The sequence below is a fragment of the Nothoprocta perdicaria genome, unplaced genomic scaffold, assembly GCF_003342845.1.
Source record: "Nothoprocta perdicaria isolate Ctin4 unplaced genomic scaffold, notPer1 scaffold_143, whole genome shotgun sequence".
NCBI classification, from domain to species: Eukaryota; Metazoa; Chordata; class Aves; order Tinamiformes; family Tinamidae; genus Nothoprocta; species Nothoprocta perdicaria.
In genome coordinates, this window is record NW_020454572.1 from 1,469,996 (window position 1) to 1,486,462 (window position 16,467).

A 16,467-nucleotide genomic window follows, 5' to 3' on the forward strand; every position below is an offset into this window, starting at 1 on the left:
CCCGCGCCCATCGCGGGGCCGGTACCGGTGCCGGTGCCGCGCTCGGGGCCGCAGGGCGGTGGTGTCGCCCTGGCCGGCGAGGCGGGGGCCGGCGGCGATGCCCGCGTCCCCGCAGGGCCACGGCGGCACCGCCATCCCCGGGACGCGGCCTCCGCGGACGCGGCGCTGCCTGGAAGGGCCTTTTTTATCCCATTGCAGCTCGCCGCTCCAGTTAAAGTGAGATAAACAGCGGAGTTCAGGCTTAGCCGGCACTGGGGGCGCGTTGTTCGATGCAGGAATAGGTCTCGCTCTTGCAGGCAGTAGTTGCTCCTTCCTTGCCAAGGCCTGTCCCCTTCCTTTCCCCCGGGACACGTGGGGGTTCCTGTCTGCCTCCCACCGGGGTATTTAACTCTCCTCTCAGCTGAGCTCAGGTTTTATTGAATATCGATGCTTATGCGCAACGAGGACTGAAGCTCCTTGAGCAAAAATCCAGTCTCGTGTCAAGGAAAATGCATCGGGGACAGGAGACTCATCTTCTCAGCGCCKCCCTTCTCCGGTGCCGTGAGCTGCAGGGCGCGAGGAAGGGGTTTGGTGCTTTACCAGGGAGGCTGCGTTGTGATCGGGCTGTGCTGCCCTTGCCTCTCACAGCTGTAGAACCTCCCTCGATAGCTTTGGAGTCCCTCGCTTAGCAGAAGGACCAGTAAATGTGTTTATCCCGCGGAAGCTGGGCCTGGCAGGGGATCGAGAGCTTCCAGAGGGGAGCATTTTAGACAGACCATGTCCTCTCTGCCGTTTGGAGAAGCCTTGTGTGAAAGCATCTGGAAAGGCCTGCTTAGGAGCTCCTGTCCCTTTCTGATGGTGCTTTCTGTGCTCGAGAACTGCCCAGGTTTTCCCGAGAGTTGACCTGAGCTGTCTTCTTCCTTGCAGAGCCTGCTGCTCCGTGGGCCGTGTTCCTCGTCCGTGTGAGCCCCTCGCAGCCGGGACCAAGAAGGGCCTCCGCTTGCTTCTGCCTTCCTTAGTTCAACGCGAAGAAGAGAAGAGCAGCAAACGCAGCGACTGGTCCACAGAGAGCGGCTGCTGATCTAAGGAAGAGCCTGTGGCCTCTCGTCTCCCTCCTGCCTCTCGAGGTCTGGCCACAGGCTGGATTTCCTGCTCTCGGCTTCAGGATCAGCACGAGAGAATCAGGCTCTTGGCTCGTTTTGATCTGTCCTTTTCACTCAAACCTTTGCAACCGAGAAGCTGAAGCTGTCCCTGCTCCTCCCTGCTCCACCGCCGTTTCTTTTCCCCCAAGCATGTCAGAAAGCTGGCAGCAGCCGCCGCAGCAACCGCAGCAGGCGCCGCCGCCGCCGCCGCAGCACCACGGCGGCACCGCGGCGCTGCCGGAGCACTCGCTGCCGCCCAGCACTGCCGAGAACGCGCTGGGCTGCGCYGTGTACGGCATCCTGCTGCAGCCAGAGCCCAGCCTGCAGCACCACCAGCACGCGGCCCTGCAGGCCGGGGAGCCGGCCCACAAATGCGGCGTGTGCGGCCACGACCTCGCGCACCTCTCCAACCCCCACGAGCACCAGTGCTTGCCGGGCCATGACCGCTCCTTCCAGTGCACGCAGTGCCTGAAGATCTTCCACCAGGCCACCGACCTCCTGGAGCACCAGTGCATCCAAGTGGAGCAGAAGCCTTTTGTGTGCGGCGTGTGCAAGATGGGCTTTTCCCTCCTCACTTCGCTGGCGCAGCACCACAACGTCCACAACGGCAATGCCATGAAGTGCTCTATCTGCGAGAAGACCTACAAGCCTCCCGAGGCAGAGCCCTCGCAGCCTCTYGATGCCTCGGAGAAGCCCTACAGCTGCTCCATCTGCCAGAAGACCTTCAAGCACCTGTCGGAGCTCTCGCGCCACGAGCGCATCCACACGGGGGAGAAGCCCTACAAGTGCACGCTGTGCGACAAGAGCTTCAGCCAGTCGTCCCACCTGGTGCACCACAAGCGCACGCACAGCTCGGAGCGGCCCTACAAGTGCACGGTGTGCGAGAAGACCTTCAAGCACCGCTCGCACCTGGTGCGCCACATGTACGCGCACTCGGGGGAGCACCTCTTCAAGTGCAACGTCTGCGAGCTGCACTTCAAGGAGTCCTCGGAGCTGCTGCAGCACCCCTGCACGCCAAGTGGCGAGCGGCCCTTCCGCTGCGGCGAGTGCCAGAAGGCCTTCAAGCGCCCCTCGGACCTGCGGCAGCACGAGCGCACGCACAGCGAGGAGCGGCCCTTCAAGTGCGACCTGTGCCACATGAGCTTCAAGCAGCAGTACGCGCTCATGCGCCACCGGCGCACGCACAAGGCCGAGGAGCCCTTCAAGTGCAACCTGTGCGAGAAGGGCTTCGTGCAGCCCTCGCACCTGGTCTACCACCAGCACGTGCACGGCATCGAGAACCTCTTCAAGTGCAACGTGTGCCAGAAGGGCTTCAACCAGTCCTCGGAGCTGCTGCGGCACAAGTGCGTGCAGAATGCGGAGCGGCCCTTCAAGTGCGCCGTGTGCAACAAGTCCTACAAGCGCGCCTCGGCCCTGCAGAAGCACCAGCTGGCCCACTGCGCCGAGAAGCCCCTCAAGTGCACGCTCTGTGAGAGACGTTTCTTCTCCTCCTCCGAGTTCGTGCAGCACCGCTGCGACCCGGCCCGCGAGAAGCCCCTCAAGTGCCCCGACTGTGAAAAGCGCTTCAAGTACGCCTCGGACCTGCAGCGGCACCGGCGCGTGCACACGGGCGAGAAGCCCTACAAGTGCCCCTCTTGCGAGAAGGCCTTCAAGCAGCGCGAGCACCTCAACAAGCACCACAGCGTGCACGCCCGGGAGCAGCAGTACAAGTGCATGTGGTGCGGCGAGCGCTTCCTGGACCTGGGGCTGCTGCAGGAGCACAGCGTGCAGCACACGGCCGAGGGCGCCTACCAGGTGGCTGCCTGCTTGCCCTGAGCCTCGCGCCCGGCAGCAGCTGCCGACTTGCATGGGACGCTCCTGGGCCTCRGCCTCCCCTTCCTCCTCCTCGCTTGTAGGTGGCCTCCAGGGAATCGTGGCAGAACGGGGAGGTCAGGCGGGCAGTTGGGGCACCCCTCCGCTGGCCTCTGTGGTTCATGTGCCACCTGCGTGCCAGGGCTGACAGATCATGGGAAAAACTTGATGGGGAGGGAGAGCGAAGGAGGGAGGTGAGGAGAGGAGGTGACGCCTGTAGTTGCCTATTGTCCCCTGGACTGTAATTCACGTTGTAGCAGCAGCTCCGGGGCTGAGAGCTGGCCCATCTCTGCCCACATGCCCTTCACACGGGCCCTCTATCCACTGTSCTGCCTAGCAAGGTGAGGAGGGAGAGCTGGGAGCCCTCCTCGTGGAGAGGGATCGGGGCAGCGCCAGCCCTCCCCTCTCCCTGGCTGTGCTGCTCAGTGATGCAGTAGAAGGTTCCCGGGGCTGGGATCCCCCAGCCCCATCGCTCCGCGTCCCYTTGAGCAACTCGGGAGGACCCTTTTGGGTCTGTGGTGCTGACTGWCTACCCCGAGCTCCCGTGCTCTCCCCGGAGCCTAGGAAGGGCCAAGCCACGGGGCTGCGCGGGCCCGTGCACACTTTGGCCTCRCTGCTTTGGCAGCGGCGCTCGGCGAGGGTCTCGAGCGAGCCTGCCCAGCGCCCCCCATGTCTGGCAGTGTGGGCAGCGGCGCAGGGAGGGTCTCCGTGCTGTGCTCCGGGCTTCACTGCCCGCTTTTCTCGAGGCCTGGCTCTGCCCAAGGCTGCCCTGGCAGCCCTCGCCCCTGGCGCTGCTTGCGCCTGCCTCCGGGCGCGCTCAAGTGGGCGGATGCGGCAGCAGCTCAACACTAACGCGCGAGGCAAACACTACTGCTCCCTGCAGCTTCCGAAAGGAGCTCGGCTGCCGGCACCGCCGACCTGGGGCTCAGGCCTCGCTTGCTGGAGCAAAAGAGTGTCCGGAGCGAGCAGGGAAGGAGCCTTTGTGGCCTACGGGCTCCGCGCCGGGTGAAGGGGAAGGCTGGCAGGAGCTGAGGAAGGAGCATATTTTCCCCTCCACTCTTAGGAGAGTCCCTTTCCACCTCTCTGCTCTTTCTTTATTCTGTATTTTTTCAGGTTTTGCAAGTTCCCGTAAGCAAACATCCTCCCCTTTGCGTAAGCGAACGCCGTCCCCTTAGCAAGATTGGTGCAGCGGCCGGGTCTTCCTCTGCAGAATTTGTGGTCTTCTCCTGCCCAAGAGCCTTTTACGTGCCAGCTAGATGCCTTCCAGGTTGCAGGAGCTTAACCAAGTTGCCCCCCAGCCTTCCCTTCTCCATCTTTGCCGGCCCTCCGTTGAGTTGGGAGCCTCCTGACTCCTTTTGGCTTCTCCAATAAACGTCCCCAGCAAACGCAGGCAGATGAACCTCGCGGAGTGTCGGGCTGGGCCTGCTTTGCTCGATGCGGACGCCGACCCGGCAGCGGGAGGAAGGTTTTTAGTCGCCCTTTCCAGCAGTGCCCGGAGGAGCCGCGTGTTTCCGCAGCCACCTAGCAGCTCAGGGCCCCGTGCGACCCCGCGGCTGGGGCTCCTTCACGTGCAGCTTTAGGGAGTTTAACATAAACCTCCCTTTCTGCTGCCCGAGGAGGAGGGACCGACACTCATCTTACTCTACACTGCCTAAAGATGCAGAACTTCCTACTAAGTTTTTTTCTGACTGCGTTTTTTTTTTTTGCCTTTTTTTTTGCCTTTTTTAAGCAGTTCGTTAATATTCATTAAAAAAAATCCTGTATAGTTTAACTTGATGTCATATTGGATTTTTTTTTCTTGAGAGAGAGAGAGAGAGGGATGTCGTAACCTGGATGTTTAAAGCCCTCCCCGCTCTAGGTRGCTGGTTGTTGATGTTTGCTGCATAGCGAGCTCGGCGCGTGCTCCACAACAGGCCTGCGAGCAGCTGCAGAGCGAGGAGAGGCAGCCCGGGCTGTGCGGCGCTCCGAGGGACCCAGCCTGCCCATCTGTGTCCCCAAAGCCGGCGCCTCCGTGAGCACCAGGCTGTGCAGGGGCACCAAGCTGGGCCGTGCTGACTTGGTCTCCTCGTCTCTTTTTGCTGCCCTACAACAGCACGAATCCAGGAAAGTTTTTGTGGTCAAGAGGCTGGCGGGGACGGTGCCTGTCCCCAGACCTCTGTGTGAGCGGGTGATGTCCCTACATCGCGTTGGTGGGTGCAGGAGCATTCCCCAATGTCCCTGTGTGGAACGTGAGCTCCTCGGTGCCACCGGTAGCCTCGATTGCATTTTTATAAGGAGATTGTTTAGTTGTAATCAGCTTTGTTTGGTACAGTTGAGCCGGGGAGCGGGTTGGTCTCTTGCGGTGCCTTCGGGATGYGTTGGCAGGAGAAGAGATGAAAGCGGCAGGAGGCCTGTGAGCATCCAAGTGAAGAGGGGCAGACGTTCCCAGGGTGTCGCACTGCGAGGGACTCCCTCTTAGCTGTTGGTGTTTCCTTTTTGGACCAAAGAGTGGCTGTGGCTTAAGTGTGACCCTCATCAACCCCGTGGTACCTTACAGAGTCACCATGGTGGGCCTGGTTTTGAATCAGCCCCCAGCAAGGGACTCGGTGCCTGTGGGTGTCCCTGAGGGCTAGATGCTCTCCAGGGCTGAAGCAGGGAATGACCCTTCCTGATGGGCTCTTCTCTTCTTCTGGCTTTTCTGATTGGGGAAGCAGGTGGTTTSAACCTGGGATCCTGTTAGGAAGGTGAGAGGGAAGGGGACTAGGTTGGCCCAGGCTCCTTGGAGGCYGTCCAGGAGGTGCATCCTGCTCTCTGCTGGCTCCCAGGAGGAAGGTGCTCTCTTCTTCATGGGGCTTTTCAGCAACCTTCTCTCCTCCTTGCACCTACTGGATGCCTCTATCCATGTCCCGTTTCCTTCCCCTCCACAGTTATTTTGCTTATATTTTTGTAAGACCTTCTAGGCTTCCTGGCCSTCAGTTGGGTTCCTCATCAACAGCACTTTCTTTCCATCCCTTCACCGTTTTGACAGCTCATCTCTGCGAGATCTCTTCCCCCATCTCCTTCACCTCAGGTTCCTCTCTCAGGCAGAGGCCGGTTCTGGGAGCTATGGGACATATCCGATAACCAAGTTGGATGTTTTGGGTCCTTCCTTGCCCTGAGCCTCCTGGCTGACTCACTGGCCTTGTGTGATGCTGGGAATGCCACACTCTGGGCCTTCTCGGTCGCATCTGGAGTTGGGGCAAGCTGGTCTGAGCCAGGATCCTATCACTTTGGCCATTTCCATCACGTTCCCAAGGCTGGGGATGAAGTTGGCCTGGGGCTATCCAGTGTTCTTGGGGATGAGCTGCTGTCTGGACGCTGCATCACCTGGGAATGCCTGTTGGGCTGCGTGGCAGCTCGCACACAGCTAACCCCAGTGTGGAGGCCCTTGGCATTGCAGGTAGGTTCCAGCTGCCCCAGGAGGCATCGTGCAGGTGGCCACTGCTGCAACTGGGATGGAAACTGCTCCTCTCTTAGGGCCGTGTGCCAGAGAGTTGAGGGGCAAGGGGAAAAGCATCCCCAGAGAGTGGCATGGGACCATCTCCTGCAGCCCAAGTCTAGCCTCACACTGGGGCGAGGAGAGCACTTCCGACAATTTCTTGGGGTCATTTTGGGACATTTAGCTTCAATTCAGGCTGCAGCCAGAGCCTGGACAAAGCGAAATTACCCGGAGGTCGTTGGTGCCCTTCAGGGTGCTGGGTGGTGGGTAACGTCTCAGGACGGAGGCCGCGCCTGCGCGCGTTCCCTTGAGACGCAGTAACAATGAGGCAAGAGGAGGCCGACGGGGGGACCCGAAGCCACGAGGGCTTCTCTCTTGATGCCACCCGAATGCTTTGGGGGCCACATCTCCACTGCTGGGGTGTCCCGGTGACAGGGACCTCGCTGCAGCCCTTGGCTCCCGGCGCCTCCTTGGCCCAGTGCCTGGGGCAAGCTGGGGCCAAGGAGGAGGCTGGTGTGGCTTGCGGTGCCTTTAACACTGCTCCCCGTGGGCTTCTCTCGTGATATCCCACGTCTGGGTGTACATATGTTGTATTAACACAGCCCGCTCTTCTGTGTGAGTGTCAAATGGGTTTGCTTTACTAATAAATTTATAGTTATTTATACCTTCCTGTGGGCGTCTCACGGTTTCTGGAGCGGGGGCCTTGCCCGCCCTGYGCACGTGGGTGGCTCTGGCTCTGTTTGCTTTTCAGCTTTATTGACCAAGGGGTTTATTTAGTCAGCCGCTTTAGTCGGGTGCGCTGGCCTGGTCCCCGGCGCTCTGCTGCTTAACGCCAGGGCTGCAGGTAGCGCGAGCGGCTGCGGGCGAGCGGGGAGCGCGTCCCTGCGCCGCCCCGCGCGGCCCTGTGCCGCCCTGCATGCCCCTGTGCTGCCCTGCATGCCCCAGCGCTCACCTGTAGGCCGGGCCGAAGCTCCTGAACACATCGCTGCCGAGGAAGAGGAGGAGGGAAAAGGCTGAGCGGTGGCGGCGCGGACTTGGTTGTGATCGCGGGGACCGCCAKGGCTACCTACTAGGTGCTCTGCGGCTGAGGCTTGGGGCCGTATCGGTGCAGGCTGGGGTCTTCTTGGAGGCAGTCCTTAAAGGGCACGGCAAAGGGTGACGTTGGGGACACTGGTGGCACAAGCCTGGTGCCCCAAAGCGTGGCCGTCTCCCCCCTCACCCGCCACGTCTGCGTGACCTCCGGCCGCAGGGCCCGGCCCACGTAGCTGCTGCGCCTGGGCCCTGTGGGGAGAGAGCGGCCGGCGGGGATTCTGTCATTCCGAGCAGCCAGCACYCCGCTCCAGAGTGAGCGCGCTCTGTGCTGTCCAAGCCGCCGTCAGGGGAGGCTGCAAAACCGTCCGCACCTGTGCCAGGCACCACCGGCGCTGCAGCCGCCGAGACGAAGAGGGGCCAGGCCTCGGCCACCTGCGTGTAGCTGGGCCACCCTTGTGCCGGCAGCCCCGGGCTCGCCATGTCCCTCGGGGCGAGCGGGGGCCAGCGATGCAGCAGCGCCTGCGTGGAGAGAGCAGGGGGGCTGYGACGCGGGAGCCCCGGGGGACAGCGCTGCCCAAGGTCCCCCAGCCCGGCCGCCTCACCAGGCTGGGCAGAGGGGGCCAGGGCACGGGGGGCAGCACGAAGGAGGAGGCTCTGGCGAAGTCCTCTGTGGGGAGCAGAGCAGGGCTGTGAGCGAGCGGCCGCCCGCGGGTGCCGCGGCGCGGCGCAGCGCACGGGTGCTTGGCGGCGTTACCGCGCGTGCAGCGGGTGCTGGTCCTGGCGTGGCGCTCCGGGAGCCTGCAGGCGGCTGTGTCCATGTCCATGCGGCGGAGCGTGGGCAGCCGCGGGTGGTAGAGATCCTCCTTCACGGCCGCCAGCCGGCGCAGGCCGGGCACAGGCTGCGCATGGCCTGCAGGCCAGGCCGGGCGCCATGRCGGTGGGCACGGGGACCCCCCGGGAGAGGCCTGATGCCACGGGGATGGGCAGAGGGACCCTCCGGTGACCGGGGGACCCCTCAGTGTAGAGCTTGCCGGCCTGGCCAACAACAGCTCCCACTGGGCYCGGCACTCAGGGCCCCAAGTCTGCATCTCTCAATGGCGCTTCCCGGCCGCGACGGGAGGGTGGGAAGGAGGAGGAAGGCCCTGGTGCTGGGTCCCACTGTTCCGTTGGCTGTCCTGTCCCTTCCCCATGGCAACGCGGGCGCCAGGTGCCCTGTGCTGCCGGAACGTCCCCAGCCACCTGGTCCCATCTGGCYGAGGACGCTGCTCAGCCCCACGGCACCCCAGGGTGCCACCTCGTGCCTTGCCCGCGTCCCCGCGTCCCCTCAGCAGGGATTGGGGCCAGCGGGGCTGCCGCTAACCGGATCAAGCGAGGGCAGGATTAGCTCGYTGCCTCCTGCCCCAGAGCGCCGCGCGCCAGGGGACAGGGCGCCCGCTGCCCACTGGCTCCCCGCGCCGTCGCCCTCCGAGGACCTCGCGCCAGCGGCCACTTCTGCAGTGTGAGTAGCACAGGGCAGCGGGGCGGCTTTGGGGCTGCAGGCACGTGGTGGCCCTCACCTGCAGGGTCAACCCCCGTCCCAGGGTGCTTGGCAGCACCCATGGGGACAAATTCAACACTTCTTGCCCAGTGCCCATCCTCAGGATGAATCTTTCCACGTGTCCCCTTCTCCTGTGCCCTGCATGCCCCAGCTCCAGCACCCATGTCCTTCCCGCACCAAGGGCACCCTTAAGCTGTGGGATTTTGCAGCTGCGCAAGCGGCGGATCCGGGCCAGGGAAGGAGCCGGCTCTTGCCGCAGGGGACTTGCCCAGGGAGGCTTTAATCCCGTTTTCCCCCTGTAATCCGTGCAAGAGCTGCCGGCAACCCGAAGTGCAGTGAGAAGGGTGGGGGGAACCGTTGCATCCCGTCTGCTGTGCCCCGGGTGCTGTGGCTCTTTTGAGCTCCTTAATCGCACGCACCCGTCTACAGTTTCCCAATCCTGGGGCCAGTGGCGAGGAGATCCAGGTTTGTGTCGCGGGGGAAGCAAGCCCCAAGCGTGCTCCAAAGGGTGCTGCGCCCTCAAGGAGCTTCCTCCTTCCTGCAGACAGCGGCGGGATGCTGGCCTGGATYGAGCGCGTGGTGCCGCAGCCTCCTGAGCCCCCCGCCACCGGCACGGAGCAGAGCCCGGCGCCCCGGGGCCACCAYGCGGAGCCGGCCCAGGTGAGCGAGCCGGGAGCACCGGCTGCCCAGGGGGTGCTCAGAGTGCTCACCTGGGGCATCTTCTTATCCCAACTGCAGAGAGGGGGGATAATAGCTGTGACTTGCAGTGCGGGGAAGGAAGGGGGAGAGGGAGGGCTGCTGCCGTATCCAGCACTGAGTCCATCCTCCAACTCCTTTGCCCTAAAGCAGCCCAAAGGCAACGCCGCTGGCTCCAAGGCTGCTGCAGAGCGCACGGAGGGTGAGTGTCTGCAGTGGGACTGCCTGTTTGGGACATTTCTCCCACACGTGGAGCTGGCCATTGATGCCACTGGTGGTTTTTTTGGCCTTTTTGCTGTTCCCATGGAAGAGACAGAGAAGAAGGTGGAGTTTGTGGTGGCTGAGAGCCCAGCTCCGGTGTCTGTGCTGGAGAGGTAATGCCTGGGATTGGAAGGGGGGGCTCCGCTCAGCAGCCCGGGCACCGCTGCCAGCCCCTCTTCTCGCCCCATTCCGGCAGCGTGGGGAGCAGCGTGCTCTCCTGGCTCTCCCAGGGGCTGGAGAAGGTGATTCCGCAGCCGACCCGGGCGCCAGGGGCRCTGCAGGCGCTGGGCAAGAGCTTCGAGACCAGCATCGATGCTCCCGATCAGGTAAGTGGGTCCGGACATGAGCTCCTTGCTCCCTGGGCGCTTGGCAGCAGCGCAGTCTGCAAGCAGCTCCAGAGACAGGGTGCTGGGGGTGCCCTGCCCYGGGAGCCCTCCCTGACAGCGAGTCTGTGCTCGGCTTCTCAGACCGAAGTTCAGATCCTCCGGGATGAGGAAGAGGATGCTCTAGGTAAGGCGATGCTCAAGCCAGGCCCTGTACCAAGGGCGAATGCGGCCACATCACACACAAGGGCAGCCCTGCAAGCAGGTCTGAGGGGTGGTTCCATCCTCCCYTCCATCCTCTCCTTGTTTCCCCATGCAGAAATAACCCCCTTTGATGCAGAAGAGGATGAGCTGGATGGCGGTGAGAGTGATGCCAGTGTGGACACGGCCGGGAGCTGGTAGGTGTCACGGTGCCTTTGCAGAGCAGGTCCAGCCCTTCCCATTCCCAAATCCCCTTYCCTGCTGGGGTATCCGATGCCTTCTCATGTCTCCAGTGCTGCCTCCATCCCATGGCCAGCAGTGGCAATGGGGTGGCTGGAGCAGGGCTGACACAACGYGCTGCCTCCCCAGGACATCCAGCCGAGTCTTCAGCTGGCTGGCGCAGGGCTTCGAGCGGATGGTGCCACAGCCGGAGGTGCCCCGGAAGGCCCAGGTGAGCACACTCCCCTCCGTGGGAATTTTCCTGCTGATTTTCCCCAAATCACACTTTTGGGGCTCTGGCACATGAGGCTGGATGGGATGATGCTGAGCTGGGACCCACCGTGGCCCCGGTGCCGGCAGGGCTGGCAGAGGGTCCATCCATCCCTCTCTGCATGTCCTTCTGCCACAGGAGCCAAAGCAGGAGAGGCCCAAAGAGCCGGCGCAGGAGCAAGGTGAGTGACCYGCCACTGGGTGAGGCACTTGTGCTAAAGCAGCCGTGGCCTCCTGTCCGTGAGCACCTGGCATCACTCTTGGGGCCGGAGCTGCGATGCCAGATCCCGYGCTGGGCACCACCAGGGTGGAGCTGCCAGGAAAGTCCCCATGCGGTTATAAAACCTCTGCCCGTTGCCTTTTCCTTCTCCCTGAATCGACCTGAGCAGACGCCACAAAGAGCCAGGCCTCGGAGGAGCCCAAGGGCAGCAGCTGCGGCAGCCAGAGCCTCCCCGGAGCAGCGGAGCCGGYAGCRGCCGCCCCGCAGCCCGGCCCCRCAGCCAGGGGCAGCAGGTAAGGGTGGCAGCAGCTCGGGCCGGGGGGATGGCGGCCCCGGCGGGGTCCCACGGGGGGTTCTGCCCCGCAGGATGTTGGGCTGGTTCGTGCAGGAGCTGGAGAAGGTGATGCCACAGCCCGCGTTCCAGGCGCCGCCGCGAGCCCAGGTGAGCAGGGTTGGAGTGACACCGGGGTGGGCAGGGGATGCCCCACGGRTGCGTGGCCATGCTGGGGCTCATGGTTCCCTCTCCCCCTCGCAGGGAGGAGCCGCCACCTTGACCCCCGTGGAAGCAAGTAAGTGATCGTGGAAGCAAGTAAGTGCTCGCTGCTCCCGCTGTGGCATCGCCCCCGGGCTGGGTTCCACCCTTGGGTTACTGCTCCGCATGCAGACGCAGGTAGAAAGCCCTTGAAGCTGCGTCTTTGGCACTAGTGCCAACCTCAGGGTCTGTCCTCGAGCTGTGCCAGAGGATGGTGGCCAAGGTGTGAGGGTGTGACGGAGGGCTGCGCTCCCAGGGACACCCAAAGCGGCGGCCTGCTGGGGATWGCCGCCCGGCAAACCCCACTGGCAGGCGGAGAAAAGGCCCTGAAGGCTCCTTAATGTTTTCCTTCTCCTTTTGTTTCAGGGAGCAGAGGGGCTTAGTGCCTCTGAAACAAACGGAAAACAAAGAYGGTGGAGAGCCGGCCTTTTCCCTCACTAAAACCAACCCAACTTGGAAAGAGAGAGCGCACGGTCGGGCAGGAAGAGCCTTCTCCTCTGCTTGCTTTGTCAGCTCCAAGAACCAGGGGGGCTGATAGCGCAGAATGGGGTCGAGAGAGAGGCTGTGATTTATCCAAGGGTAGGAAAGCATCAGTCAGGGCAGCTCTTGGGCCAAAAAGCTTCCTGCTCTGGTCACTCGTGAACCTCTCAGACCACCCCTAGCATCCCGGTACTCCCTGCCAGGACCTACAGCTGAAGCCCATGGGGTTCTTTAATCTACTCTTGCCTCCCTGTGCTGCTGCTTTGCAAAGCTCCTCCACGGTGCAAAACTCTTGGGGCTCTCGGGGGCTTCACATTGGCTTTCCAGCATTATTTGCTTCTGGCAAGTGGAACACGGGATTGATTTGCACGAGCAGATGCCCGAGGGTGAGATTAATCCAAGAAGAATAGGTAGGACGTAATGGCTACAATCCTCTGCCCGGGCTTTCCTTATGGGAAGGAGCGCTAGGTACATCCTGTTGCTGCTGCCCCTGGTGCCATCTACTTTTTTAGCTATAGTGCTGAAGTCGGGAGCTTGGCAGCAGGGAAAACACCTCCCACAGGAATGGCTCCCGTGGGAATGTGTGCAAACATAGGAATCACAGGCACCTTGTGTAGTGCTGGGCAAAGAGCCCCTAAAAGCCTCATGTTCTTTTAACATCCACCACCTCCTTGCATCTCCTTAGGATAAGGCAGGCAGCCCTAGGGATGGGGCATCACCCAAACGAGCAAGTGAAAGGATCCTATCTCTGGTGGCTCTGAGCCCAGCTGGTCACAGGCTGCAGTTTTAGCAGTCCCCCTGTTTCCGTGTAACGTGTCAAGTCATCACAGCGTGCTCCAAAACGTGTCCTCATCCTGTGCATTGAGGGATGTCATGGGAGAAAAGCAAAGGAAACGGTGTGCTGCAGTGGCACGGAGCACTACGAGGCGAGCGTGTGATATGGGAAATATCATACAGAACAGACAGCACCTAAAGTTGTTTTTTCCCCCTTATCTTTCTGTATTTAAACTTGCATGTGTTTCCCCTTAATTCCACTGTGGGCCTCTATGTTCCCTTGAGTTTTGTGGCTGTGAGACCTCCCAATAAACTGTTTTTACAGTAAGCGGATGCACTTCCTCCTCCTCTTGTTTTTCTGGCACACGACTAGTGYTATAGGAGCTGCATAGACATGGCAGGACCTGGACTCTTATAAGTGCTGGGGACTTTGGGTTGGATCTGTGTCTTATGTTGGGCAGAAAGATGATCTGATGTTCTCTCAGATAGCAGGGTCRCATACTGCTCCTGCCCGTGGTGTTGGGAACTAGCTCGTGGATGAAGGATATCTCCCAAGCCAAGTGCTCGATCACCATCTGGCTTTGGGAGGTGATGTGGCATCCTTGGTGGTGGCCACCAGAGGCAGTGATGGAGGCTTTGGGGCCACTGGTGTCCCAGTGTGGAAAACTCAGCCCCATATCTGCAGTGGGCAGCAGGGAATCCAGCCCTTTGGATGCTCGTAGGAGCAGGGCTGTGAACATCTCACCACGGTTGCTTGTGCTTGCAGCTCCCCGTGCTTGCAAGAACCAAAATGTAGATGGGCTAAATCCTCCTCTGCTGGAGGTGAGCACACCTGTAGGGAYGGTAGGAGACATCCCTATGCAAAGTGGTTTATTTTTCATGCGACTTTTGATATGTCCAGCCTGAAGTGGAGAACGTTCTTCTCCCTTCCATAAAATATTCCCCAGCCATCGTCTGCACAGCTCCAGGAGAGACCAGCCCTTCTAGAGACCCATGCRAGGCTGAGCAGCACTGCAGGTCTAGCATACGGCAGCACCTGGGCATTTAGTACCTGCTGTGGCCTGCTAAACTGTGGGATATGGTTGGGTGTAGACCTCCAAAATGGGCTACTCTTACATCTTCCCCACTTTTCCTGTTCCAGTCCATATTTCCCCAGAGAATCATGTGGAGATGGATCTCATAGCGGAAGAGATGGATGCCGAGTGGAGTAACGAGGCCACATACATGACTGKGGCTTGGGATCCTGAGGCCAAGCTGGTGGCAGATGCTCGTCGTCTTCCCCCCATAAAAGAAGAGCTTCAGGAGGAGGAATACAGGTAGCAGACGTGCGCGGAGCTTCAAGGGCACAAGCTGAGCTGAAATGCCCTCTTGCCAGCGTTCAGCGTGGTACGCAGGAGAGCTGGCTGGGATGCTTGTGTCTAAGTGGTGGCCAAGGCGTATCCAAGAGGCTGGGTGTATTGCACGAGCTAGGTGTGAGGTTGTGCATCCCCGCTCCCAAGCAGCTGGGGAGCCTTCTAGGCCAAAGTTGTGGCCAGGGCTTGACGACAAAGACGTATCAGTACAAGATGCCCTAGCACGAGCCGTGCGCATGGGTGTTTTGCCACGCTCACAGACGGTTGGATGGAGGAATCTAAGTCTGGGTAGGACCTAAATCACACCACAAAGCTTGGAAGATTAGGTAGTCCTATCTGATGCTGTCGAGAAGTCCTCCAAGACCCCCATGTTTCCTCAAAGGAGCCATGCAGACCCAAGGTCCCGTTTGCTGCCTGGTGTGATCCCCACCATCAGTCTGTCTGAGCACAGCTGTAGAGAAGTAGAAGAGGGGACCAGCAGTGAGGCAGCCCTGTAAGGGCGACGCGGCGGCTGCTTTTAGACCGCCRCTTTTAAAGCCTCTCCGCTGCCCTGCGGCACCTAGGAACAGGCGAGCGTCTCCTAGCGACGCGCTTCCCGGCTCCGGAGCGCCGGGCTCTCCCGGGAGCCCTGGCAGCTCGCGGGTCCCCCCAGCCCTCACCCCGGCAGGAAAAACACATCYGGAACAGCAAAAATGGGGTGGAAAAACGTGGCTTACAAGCAGCTCCGCATTGCTTAACCGCTCCGGGACTAATTGAGCACCGCGGGGATTGTTGCGGATGTTATGGAGCCGGATTTAAGCACGGGATTATCCKTCATGCCTGCAAATACTACATCAGGTGCGTAGGTATGTTTTTAGACCCCTACCTTGTCCTGCTGAGAAAACCAGCTATTACCATCAGCTGCCAAAGGTGGTGGCTTTGGACTAGCCAGAATATGGAAAATCCGCTCGCTCCCGTTTCCTCCACACTGTCAACACCTGCGGGAGGCTCTGCCCGCCGCTCACAGGCARCTGGATTTGCAGCAAGGAGCTGGAATTGCAGGGAGATTTCAGAGTGCTAAGGCTTGGAAGGCCTTTTTGCATTTGCAGCAGCACTGGGATGGAGAGAGGGAGCATCATTGTCCCGGTCTATGGCATGTTCCCAGGTTTATGGAGAAGTCCGCAGATTTTCCAGAAAAAAAAAAAAAGCTTGTGAATGTGTTTTTGAAGATCTCTTATCTTTTTTTTTCCCCCAGTTCTAAAGTCCTATTAAAGAAGCTAATGAAAATAATCCAAGATAATCTGTCAAGCCCCATTTGTGGGCAATTGCAAAAGGCTACGAGGACTGCTCGCTTATAGACAGGAATATGGGATTTGGGATAACATTTGCATTGCGGGGCAGTCGGGCTCTTGGGTGGCTCTTAGCACAGCGTTTGCTCTGAGAGACACCCTAGGGTGGCTGTTCCCCCTGTGTCATGCAGAGCCTTGCTCCTGCCCGCTGGTGACGATGACTGCGCAGAGGAAGGTTTCTTGGTAGCAGCCTCCACGGATTGTGAAACTCTTGGAGGCACTGAGTCAAGCGACCCCGAAGGCACTTTTATACAGGTAGAGGAAGGTTTTTTGCTGCAATTTCGGGCTACCATAAACCTGTTGCAGCTGGGATCTGCAACCCAGGGCCATCCTGTGGATCCCCTAAAACTGTACAGAAATATTGTCTCTTTTGCTTGTAGTTGAAGTAGATATTTCTCTCCTTAAACTGCCTCTCTGTATTTCCAAGGTAGAAGAAAAGATCGCCGAGGCTGCYGAAGCTGACGTTGAAGGTACCGTAGGTTGGATCATGACAAGTGGAAGTAGGTGGTGAGATACCCAGGGAAGGGAAAACCTTCCACCCATTTTTTCAGGAAAGGGGCCGAGGGGACACTTGGATGCCAGCCCCATCATGGGTTGGAGATTTCTTGGCTTTCCCCTGGCAGTAGCACGGCCGAGCATTGCAACTCCGTGTGGCGGCTCAGCAAGCGTCCCCGCCGCTCGCTTAGCTCCCCACCACGCGCGTCGCCTCCCTGCGCGCTCGACCTACTTGCTATCCCTGTCTCAGATGACTCTGTGTTTCTCATTGCAGCTGCAGATGCCCTGCCCTTTGCTTGAGGCACCTAGGCGCCTAGA

General features: G+C 60.5%; 2 protein-coding genes and 1 long non-coding RNA gene across 3 annotated transcripts in view; 2 read left to right on the forward strand and 1 right to left on the reverse strand.

The window, feature by feature from the left end:
* USB1 (U6 snRNA biogenesis phosphodiesterase 1) overlaps positions 1-135 on the reverse strand; it is a 4,022-nt gene extending 3,887 nt beyond the window's left edge. Inside the window, exon 1 of the mRNA XM_026034352.1 lies at positions 6-135. Within this exon, the coding sequence (XP_025890137.1) occupies positions 6-135 (130 nt within the window). The remainder of the gene's footprint in view (positions 1-5) is intronic.
* Positions 136-910: 775 nt separating this feature from the next.
* Positions 911-4,671, forward strand: ZNF319 (zinc finger protein 319). Its single transcript, XM_026034407.1, has one exon. It carries the CDS (start codon positions 1,272-1,274, stop codon positions 2,934-2,936), a length of 1,665 nt encoding a protein of 554 aa, XP_025890192.1. The 5' UTR covers positions 911-1,271; the 3' UTR covers positions 2,937-4,671.
* Positions 4,672-15,060: 10,389 nt separating this feature from the next.
* Positions 15,061-16,459, forward strand: LOC112943249. Its single transcript, XR_003248537.1, has 4 exons — positions 15,061-15,163; positions 15,786-15,909; positions 16,082-16,124; positions 16,424-16,459. It is a non-coding gene; the product is annotated as an uncharacterized LOC112943249 (long non-coding RNA).
* The last annotated feature ends 8 nt before the right edge of the window (positions 16,460-16,467 follow it).